Source organism: Sordaria macrospora, chromosome 4 (assembly GCF_033870435.1).
Source record: "Sordaria macrospora chromosome 4, complete sequence".
Lineage (NCBI taxonomy): Eukaryota > Fungi > Ascomycota > Sordariomycetes > Sordariales > Sordariaceae > Sordaria > Sordaria macrospora.
The window spans coordinates 1,072,589-1,082,016 of record NC_089374.1 but is presented as its reverse complement, the minus strand read 5'-3'; the positions used below and the strand labels follow the sequence as shown (position 1 = coordinate 1,082,016).

The 9,428-nt window shown below is 51.8% G+C and overlaps 3 protein-coding genes across 3 annotated transcripts; 2 read left to right on the top strand and 1 right to left on the bottom strand.

The window, feature by feature from the left end:
* Positions 1–2,409: 2,409 nt before the first annotated feature.
* On the bottom strand, positions 2,410–3,921 carry SMAC4_06717 (uncharacterized protein). Its single transcript, XM_066090500.1, has 2 exons — positions 3,592–3,921; positions 2,410–3,509 (listed from the first exon to the last, which is right to left on the bottom strand). Exons 1-2 carry the CDS (start codon positions 3,770–3,772, stop codon positions 2,575–2,577), a joined length of 1,116 nt encoding a protein of 371 aa, XP_065946750.1. The 5' UTR covers positions 3,773–3,921; the 3' UTR covers positions 2,410–2,574.
* Positions 3,922–4,666: 745 nt separating this feature from the next.
* Positions 4,667–6,431, top strand: SMAC4_06716 (uncharacterized protein). Its single transcript, XM_003347836.2, has 2 exons — positions 4,667–5,701; positions 5,816–6,431. The coding sequence occupies exons 1-2, from the start codon at positions 4,769–4,771 to the stop codon at positions 6,056–6,058; spliced, it is 1,176 nt and encodes a 391-aa protein (XP_003347884.2). The 5' UTR covers positions 4,667–4,768; the 3' UTR covers positions 6,059–6,431.
* Positions 6,432–6,548: 117 nt separating this feature from the next.
* On the top strand, positions 6,549–8,061 carry SMAC4_06715 (uncharacterized protein). Its single transcript, XM_003347835.2, has 3 exons — positions 6,549–6,955; positions 7,015–7,115; positions 7,264–8,061. The coding sequence occupies exons 1-3, from the start codon at positions 6,922–6,924 to the stop codon at positions 7,864–7,866; spliced, it is 738 nt and encodes a 245-aa protein (XP_003347883.1). The 5' UTR covers positions 6,549–6,921; the 3' UTR covers positions 7,867–8,061.
* The last annotated feature ends 1,367 nt before the right edge of the window (positions 8,062–9,428 follow it).

Sequence of the window (9,428 nt, the reverse complement as noted above, 5' to 3'; positions counted from 1 at the left end):
GTCAAGCCTATCACGTAACCTCTCCGGGACAGGTCTTGTGCAACCTAACTCCTTGACTTTCGGGCATTGTCACCAAAGGCGGCGGCTCAGTCCGAGACCCTGTCTTTTGCAAGTGCCCTGCCATATCGAATGGCTGTGAAACCTTGACATATGGACAAAAAGAACGGGGGATTGTTTGGTGTAGCACCACTCCCCTGGTGGTTCACAGAAGTCTTCGGTTCTGAACGAGCCAGAGCGGCTGGCTAATGGCGCTTGAAAGGCTTGAATATGCAATGTGGCTATCCGTCTGATTTTCTGGTACTTGACGTTCCCATTCCTTGATAGGAGATCTATGAAGATGATATTTGTCTTAGATTCGTCACCTTGTGCCTGGCGAGAACTCCTCTGTCTAAGGAAGAGTATTGCATGAGAGCGGTAGGCGCCGTGAAACTACTCTATCTTCAGGTACTTCAGACATACGGACTAACAGGCTTCAACCTGGCACAGTCCAACAGATCGTCAATTTTTTTCTCGACTCTATCATAATGCGGCATAAAATTCGATATGACCACGCATCTCTTAGTCATGAAGGCAATTTTATTGCGACGTTTCATACCAAGACAATCGAAACACTGGTGGAGTTGATCATTCCATTCCTTTTCCAAGAAGCAAGCAAAGATGCAAAATGACGTTGAAAACCCGTAGTGGCAGACAGACAGAAGGCAATCGAAGACAAAATGAAGCAACCTTGAGGTAACAAAAGGGAAATGGAAACAAAAAACACACAAACACACACCTCGCAAAGTCCCAAGAATAGTCAAGACCCTGATCGGAAGTAAAATTAAGCTTCCGCCACCGCCTGTTCTACCAGATTTTTTCTCCAAGGTCCCCGAAACTGCTAGGTCGTGTTTCAAATCTCTACTCACGTATGTCGCGTAGATCCGCAAACATTTATTGAGGGCTCCAATCCAATCAACCCATGCCCTGGCTAGACCGATCGATATCTTTAACATTGCCAAACACCGCCGCCATCGCCTCAAGAACAATGCGAGGCAAGCATGAACAGTATGATTAATTGCACTCGCATATAGCACAGTATCCCAAGTTACCTTCCGATCCTGTCCATTACGTACGCAGTGCGAAGATCACTGCTCAGGTAGGATCCGGGTCACCGCTTTTATTGTTCCCTACCTTACCTTCCTGACGTCGGGTTTGGCTCGACTTTGGCTTGGCCATTGAATTGGAGGTGTACATACAGTAAATCGCGGTATAAGATGAAGTCCACACTATCATCCTTCACATTGTGCAATTAACCCTTTTCAGGTACAAGGGAGGAGCCACCTAAGCTGTTAACCTACGGACGTAGACGGGAGGTAGGCTTGGTATGGACTGGATGTCAATGGGAAGGTAGGTAAATAAACGGTTCCCTACCTACTTGCAGAAAAGCTTCCTACGCCGTGCCGCGTTCGTACATGAATGGAATGGATGCCTAGTTCGCGGGCTGCTGCTGGGTTCCGTCTTATCTAAGCTAAGGTACTGAGAAGGGGCTTGATGGTCTGGTTTTTTTTTTTGGTTTTGGATTGGAAATGTCATCGCGTGGCTTTGGGATGGATCTCATCGCTTAAAGATCAAACCGCTGACTGCACTTCCTCTACAGGCAGGCGATCGTCAAAGAATGCGGGGAAGGGAAGAAGAAAAGGGCAGATACATGGCTAAAGTCAACAACGAGCTCAACGGGTGGAATAACCTAGCACTAAATGGCATAGCTAAGGATGTCAACAGTACCATTTCGCAGTCCGACATTGGTTAGACAGACGCAGTGACATTTCGAGGAGAAAGTGGATGGGATCCTGACACCTTCACTATGGGGGGTATTGTCATCGATATATGTGACGCTTCTGGTTGCCATATGATCCTGTGAATGGGTAAATGAATGACGGACGAGGGAAGTGGAATGTCTCCAATTCCCTTCCTTTTCTGTCAATGAGTGCTTATCACCCGGCCATGTTCATGGGAAGGGGGAATCGTGTGATGCTTCGAGGCGCTGTAGTTGGCCTTTGGTAACTAAAATGAATATCTCCTGTGCACGCTTTACTGATATCTCCTGGGAGGCATCGTCATTTGCATCGAGTAAACTGCCTAACCTGCTTGTGTTGTCCCGGTGTACATCCACTCACGCTGCTCTGCATTTGGTTATTGTGACCTTCGTGGCGTGAGCTTCAAGGACTTGAGGGTCTCTTTTGTTAGCTCGGGCGTCGCGCACATTCCCACATTTTCTAAAGACGGTTCCAAAAAGTGGTAGAGGGTTGGCAGCTCCTTGCCGCTTTGACATGTCGACCGTTCTTTCCTCGAGTAGCCGAAAAATAAACCGGAAGGAAGGAGACATACAGCACCAGGCTATTCACCGGTCGTCACCGATCCGACTACTGGCCTGGCCTGGCGGTCACTGTCTTATTTAAGGGACGGGAGAGCGGACGGGAACCCGAGCTTTTGGCCAGTGCCTACACTAGGGTCTTACGTATATCATGGAGGTCTGGAAGGCGCGTGTGGTTGAACGTGGTGAGATCACTCGTCTCTGTCTCAACAACCCCTATTCTAAAGCTTCGCACCACCTTTCCTCCTCGCCGCCGCACTATCATACCTCACCCCCTCATCATCCTGTTCCTCCACCGTCAAATCCGGCAACTTGCGCGGCATGATCCTCCTCGGTCTGCTTCCCTCAACGCAACTATACTTTTCAAAATCCGTCACCCCACAACTGTCCCTGAGGAAATCCTCATCAAGCAGCAACTCCCCATTCACCTTTTCTGCAGGCGCGTTCAAAATCCCCAGTATCGCATCCGAAAAAATCGTCGCCTTTCTCAGATCCCTCCTCAGTTCGTGCTTCGGAGTCTCCTTCATCTGCTTCGCCGTAGCAGCGCTCTCGATCGCCACGGCCGGCCAGATCCCGGTAATCGCCATCCCGCCTTTGCGGGTGACGACGCCATCGCCCTCCCCCGTCGCCGTCTTGGTCGCCACCACCCCCTCCCGCACAAAATCCATCGCCAACCCTTTCACCAGCACCGACATGCCCACTTTACCCATGGCGTAGGCAGTTTTGCCGCGGAAAAAGCGCGAGTAGATGGGCGGGCAGACGACCACAATGCGCCCGCCGTAGGTGGATTCGTGCAGATAGGGAAGGGAGAATTGCACGGCGGCGTAGAGACCGTCTGCGTTGACGCGCTGCATTATCTGGTACCGTTTCAGGGGCGTGCCGGACACGGAGGACCACCAGATTGCGCCGGAGTTGTAGACCAGCACGTCGAGGTGGCCGTAGGCTTTGATGGTCGCGGCGATGAGGTCTTTGAGGGAGGTGCCGGTGGGGTCGGAGGTGTCGCAGGGGATGGCGAGGGCGGTGCACCCATGATGCAGAGTGTTGATCTCGTGGGCGACGGTGGTGATGGTTGAGAGGGATGAGTTGGGGTCTGGAGGGAAGGGCGAGAGGGATTTGAGGGCGGAAGGGGGAGTGGTGGATTTGGCGGAGACGACGACTGAAGGTGGTGTTGGTGAGGCTGTGAGAACGGGCGGGCGGTGGGTGATGGAGCAGGGAGGGAGGGAGCAGTGAAAGCTTACCGGCGTATCCCTTCTTGGCTAGGTCGATGGCTACTTGACGACCTATTCCGCGAGACGCACCGATGACGAGGGCCACTGGCTTGTCTATGGGTGATGTCGCTACTGGTTTGTCGATGGAGGGCGGCATGGCGTTGTGAATGTTCAAGTGATATGTTACTTGATGTAGTTCTTCTGGTAGCATAAGAGCAAAATACAGCGAAGAAGATGAGAAGAGGAGAACTGATAGATTGCGGAATGAAGGATTTTGGATTGACTATATTAATCGTATGTTCCCTATACCCGGGAGTTGCTTCGCAAATCTCACAACAATGAGGTCATTGTCGGTATTGAGATCAAGAACGTGTGATTAGTGATCAGCGATGAACCAAGGATGCCGTGGGACATTGGAGGTTGGAGATCTCCAATGCCGCGGTCCGGGGCGGGGAGCAGCCCCACATTCTACGGAACCACTCCCGGTGGGGGTTGTCACACAGCCGGTTAAGGTAGCCGGGGATTGACGGGGTGGAGGAGGGCACGGCAGGTCCCGTTGGAGACAGACAGGCTTTATTGATCATGCATTTCCTTCTCATGGCAAGCATCAATGGGTTTAACTCGTATGATAACGTGCCGAGAGACGGCAGGATTCCCATACCTCGAAGCGATGACGAGGCAAGGAATGCTGATATCCATCAACACGAAGCAAACTTGACCCGTTTCCCAAGTTTTGTGGTTTGTAAATTAAAGATGTTGTAAAGAGAGGGCAGAGAAAAGGGTTGGCAACGGCTGGTTGATGCCCTCGGGCTCCGCAGATGCTCCAATGTGTTGACATTTGTACCGTGAATAGAAACTAGAACGGTGCGCACTGCATGAGCCGTAGGCGGTGAAGACCTTTCTAAACTCACAAAGGTTATAACAGGAGTGATAAGCTACCACGTGTAGGTGCTGTGGTTCGTAGCTTTACCTCCAGAGTCCAGGATTCCTCCGGGAGTCACAAATGGGCCGATATGCATACAACATGACTTCCTACCTAGGCTTAGGTCTTCAACAGAACCCCGGTCGGCGGAGTTGTTGTTCTGGGTTAAAAAAGGGTTGTCGGCCCAGCGTCTCTGTCGTCAGGTAGTTTCCCAAGAAGCTCAAACGACTCTCGCGAGACCCCTCAACACCACCCGCTTCCTTGTCTGAAAATCGCTTTCCAGTCATGAGCAGCACCCCGACAAAGAGGAAGGCAGTGTCGCCTACTGGATCTTCCTCCCCATCAAAGCCGCCACCTACCGACCTCCCGTCTTCCGCCCCTGGATCATCAGCGGCTGCGGGCGCATCGTCGCCATCTGGACCTAGACCGACCCAGGAGGCAGGCGACGCCCTCACTGGTGGCCATTGGCTTCAACAAGAACCACCAGCGGCACGTGAAGACGACGACGACGGAAATTCGGCTTGCGGCAGCGATGCTGAAAGTTCGACTGCCTCCATCACCTCGAGCATTCTCAACTACCGTACCATCAACGGCAGAACCTACCATAGCGACAGTGTAACGGATGGAGAATATTGGGGTCCCAACGACAAAAAGCACCTCGACGCTTTGGAGATCTACCATGAGGCCATCGAGTTGATGCTCGATCACAAACTGCATATGGCACCCATCAAAGACAACATTGAGCGGGCGATCGATATCGGTACGGGCTTGGGCATTTGGGCTATCGACTTTGCCGACAAGTATCCCACGTGCGAAGTTACCGGCACTGATATTACGCCCGTGCAACCTAGCTGGATTCCCCCCAACGTCCGATTCGAGATTGATGATGCGACGAAGGAGTGGACCTATAAGCCCAACCATTTCGATTTCATCCACGTGAGGTTCATGATTGGCGCTATTGCGGACTGGCCTGCCTTTTATCAGGAGGCGTACAGAGTCTGCAAACCAGGCGGTTGGATCGAACATATCGACCATTCCCCCGTTGTGTCATCCGACGACGGAAGTGTCAAACCTGGGTCTGCCTTGGATACGTATGGCAAGGTGATCGCCCAGGCGGGACAGAAAATGGGAAGATCAACGACTCTTGCGCAGGAGACCACGATGGAGGAAGGAATGAAGGCGGCTGGATTTGTGAACGTCCAGGTGAAAGAGTTCAAGGTAGGTTGATTACCCTTCTATCATCCAGGTCGTTGACAGAAAGAACCGAACGATTCTTTAACCAACTACTGCACCCACCCTTCCAGCCAACAGTACGACTGACTCGCTTTCTAGATGCCGGTAACGGCGTGGTCAAAAGACCAGAGGGAGAAGGAGATCGGCATGTATGTCCAGACTGCTGCAGGAGCAGATATCGTAGGAGTCGTCCAGTACTTGTACGGAAATATCATGGGCTGGACGCAAGACGAGATCGAGGCGTTTGCGACTCATTTGGCCAGGGAGCTGAGGGACTTCAGTCTCCATCCGTACTACCATTGGAAGTATGTGTGGGCGCAGAAGCCGGAGGACGCCGAGTAGATTGGGTATTCGACCTGGAAGAGACAAAGAAGTCGAACATACGGTGGTCCACAGCTGTATTTATCTCAGGGATGAAGGATGGATCAATGCGGCTTTGCTTTTCGGAGGACCAGCAAGGTCTGGCAGAGGCAAAGCATTGCCGATTGGGGTTGCGCCCGTAGAGACCGAGTATGAGGTGCCGAAAGAGCGATGGAGAAGTGGGGATGAAAGATGTAAGAAGGCGATGAACAAGACGATGAAGTCATCCGCTAGAAATAACTGAAATCCGGTATCTCAAGATGAAGATATCGCACCGCATCACATCTGCTCTCCATCATGTGTGGTGTTGTGAGTGAAAGTTTCAAAGCTTGGCTTCGGTGAAGAAGAGGGGACCTGCGTTGAAGTTGAACTGTTCCCACTGCCGCGGCCACTTTCTCAACTTCTGATTGGCCAATTGCGCTTGCGCCTAGAACAACACGTTCCCAGCCACCAAAACAACGACCCTTCAGCTGGTCCGGGAGCATGGTCCCCGAAAACCCCTGAACATACACACACATCCGCGCGCATAATCAGTCACGGTAGGATGAACCCTGTACCGCCGTAGACTGAACTAGAGGTTTTGCTTTTTGTTTTGTTAGTTCTTAAAAAGACTTCACATCGTCGGTTTTCTCGTTCTGCTGGCTCTTTGTTGCTTTGAGATACCCTTTCGAATTTTCGTTGAGCGCATTGTGAGACCTGTCCGCCCAGGAATCACGGAACGGTCGGTCGTTTGTACGGAAAACCGCCTCGAGTACTGCAGAGTCCAGACGTTTGTCCATTGTCCACGTTTAGTCTCCAAGTCATCAAAGCCGAGTTCGGGTCTGAGCTAGACCGCCTTCAAGAAAATGGCGATTCCTATGGAAAGGTTAGGCGACAGAGGTATGCAACATTGTTCTTTGTAAATGGGGGAGAACAAGAGCTTACCAGCCCGTCCACAGCCTTCAACCACAGGACGAGTGTAGAGATTGAGAGTGAATATGATCGCTTGCGCGCCGAGGCCCGGGCGGAGGGTGATCAGATGAAGAGGTACTATGACGAGGTATGTTTTTGTCCAGGTTCATCTCATCTCATCTCACCCCATCTCATCTCATCTCATCTCATCTCATCTCATCTCCTGCTTCATCCAATCTCACAATCAAACCCTCCCCCTCCCTTCTCTCCAACTTCACTAACCCTTCCCCATCCAGGCTCACGCCGCCTACGAAAACGGCGACGGCGCCGAAGCCAAAAACCTCTCCAACCTCGGCAAGAAGCACAAAGCCGCCCGGGACGCTCTGAACCAGCAAGCAGCCGAGTTCATTTTCCGGGAGAACAACCATCCGGACCGCGTCGCAGCCGACACTATCGACCTGCACGGTTTGTACGTCGAAGAAGCCGAAGACATTCTCGAGGCGCGCATCCGCGACGCCCAAGCCCGCGGGCAAACGCACCTGCACGTCATCGTCGGCAAGGGCAACCACTCGACGGGCGGCGTGCGCAAGATCGCGCCCCGCGTGGAGCAGGTGTGTCGCGAGATGGGACTCGACTTTGCGGCGGAGGAGAACGACGGGAGGATCTATGTTGATTTGACCGGTGGGACAGTGGATGGCGTTCCCGGCCTGCCGCAGCAGCCGCCGGGGTATCAGCCTGGTGGAGGCTATCAGTCAGAAGGGAGGCCGGATCAGTACCAGGGCGGAGGGTATCCGGGGCAGCAGCAGCAGCACCAGGGGCAACAACAGAACCAGCAGGAGGACGACATCTGGGGCGATCTGTTGGGGGCTTGCTTCAAGAAGTGTTGTGTTGTTATGTGAGGAGGTTATGGTGTGGTTGGCGGCTTCGCGGGTTGTGGGGTTACGAACTTTAGGGTTAATGTCGGGTAATGACGGTCTGCTATGTTGGATAATGCCGGGGTAATGATGCTGACGGGAAAACGAGCAAGCGAGTTCAAAAAGCGATTTTGCGTGGTTGAATGATTGATGGCTCGATTTCTGTTTTGAGGAGAGGGGGGGGGGGGGGGGGGGGGGGGGGTTCATGAGATACCATTGTTGCGAACGACTGTTCTGGCGAGGGACATGAGGGTTGTAGCGAAGAAGATAGAGAACTGAAAGTTGGGAATGGAATATTTCATAGTACAACCCGTCCCTCGCTGTTTTATCGACCATGGTAGTGAGTTGACAAAGTCGTAGATTAGAAACTTGATGTTGTTTAATAGACGCATGGAGAAGAAAACACTTTCGGCCTACCAAGAAGAAGGGGATGTGATGTAAGAACTAACCGATATGGAAGGCAGGAAGAGCTGCCACAGCCGGAGAGACTTCGACTCACCATAGAAGCAATGCGATACGTGGTATTCCCCACAAGAATCCCATTCTTCCATGGAAACATCAATATAAGCGACATCTCAACACCCCCAATACATTCACGCCAGGACACTACGACCAAGATACATACGACCCTAGTCACTGGACAGATACTCGTGATTCTGTCCGCTCCCGCCTGGATAAGCGGTGGCCTCCAGGCGAGTAGTCGGCTCGGTGACAACCGGTGAATAACCCGGTGTTTTATGTTTCTGTCACTTTGTTGCTCTCTCGGTACCTTCCTCTTCATTATCGTCAAGCCGAGGTTGCCGTTCTTCTGTTCATTTGTATACAGACCACCGGATACAACTTGACATCAAAACACACCATACCAGGGGCAACTTGAGCAACAGGAAGCTCGCAGGCTTCTTCAACCTAATAGTCTGTAATCTATGCAACCTTGTAATGAGGTCACGCAGTCAAGAATCCACTTCCGTTGACTTTGCGCACATTTGTTTTCTCACTCTGTACCTCAGATTCCCATTTCTGGGTTTCACCACTTATCCTGCTCTTCTGCTTTTCTTTTGCCTCAGTACGTATTTGGCTGCCCTCAGTCCAAGTTCCCGTCACCGTTCAGGATCAGAACAGAACGTAGAACAAACGTGCCATTAGTATAATCGCCGGGCAGTTAACCAAGTGCCGACCAAAACACGGCATAACAACGCTCGACAGACAAGGACGCCGCCGCATACCCAAAAGAGTGGTACTACCAAAGACTCAATATCTGCGAATTAAACAACACGGTCAAAGAAATAAAAAGGGTAAGCTATGATGAACAAGGCCATAAGAACAAACAGTAAGCAAGAAAAGGCAAAGGCGAAAAACCAGCCTGGAGACAGGGTCAAGTCGCTTCCTGCCTTGAGTGGGAGAGAAGGTTGGTGTTGGGATTGGGTATCGCTGGTAGATTTGCATCCGTGTCACTATCATGACATACAAGTCTGAAAGGAAAAAAGATCAAAGGTATCTGTCCCGACTAAACTTTGTCTTTTTCCCCCGTTCCATCCAGTACTGCAGCC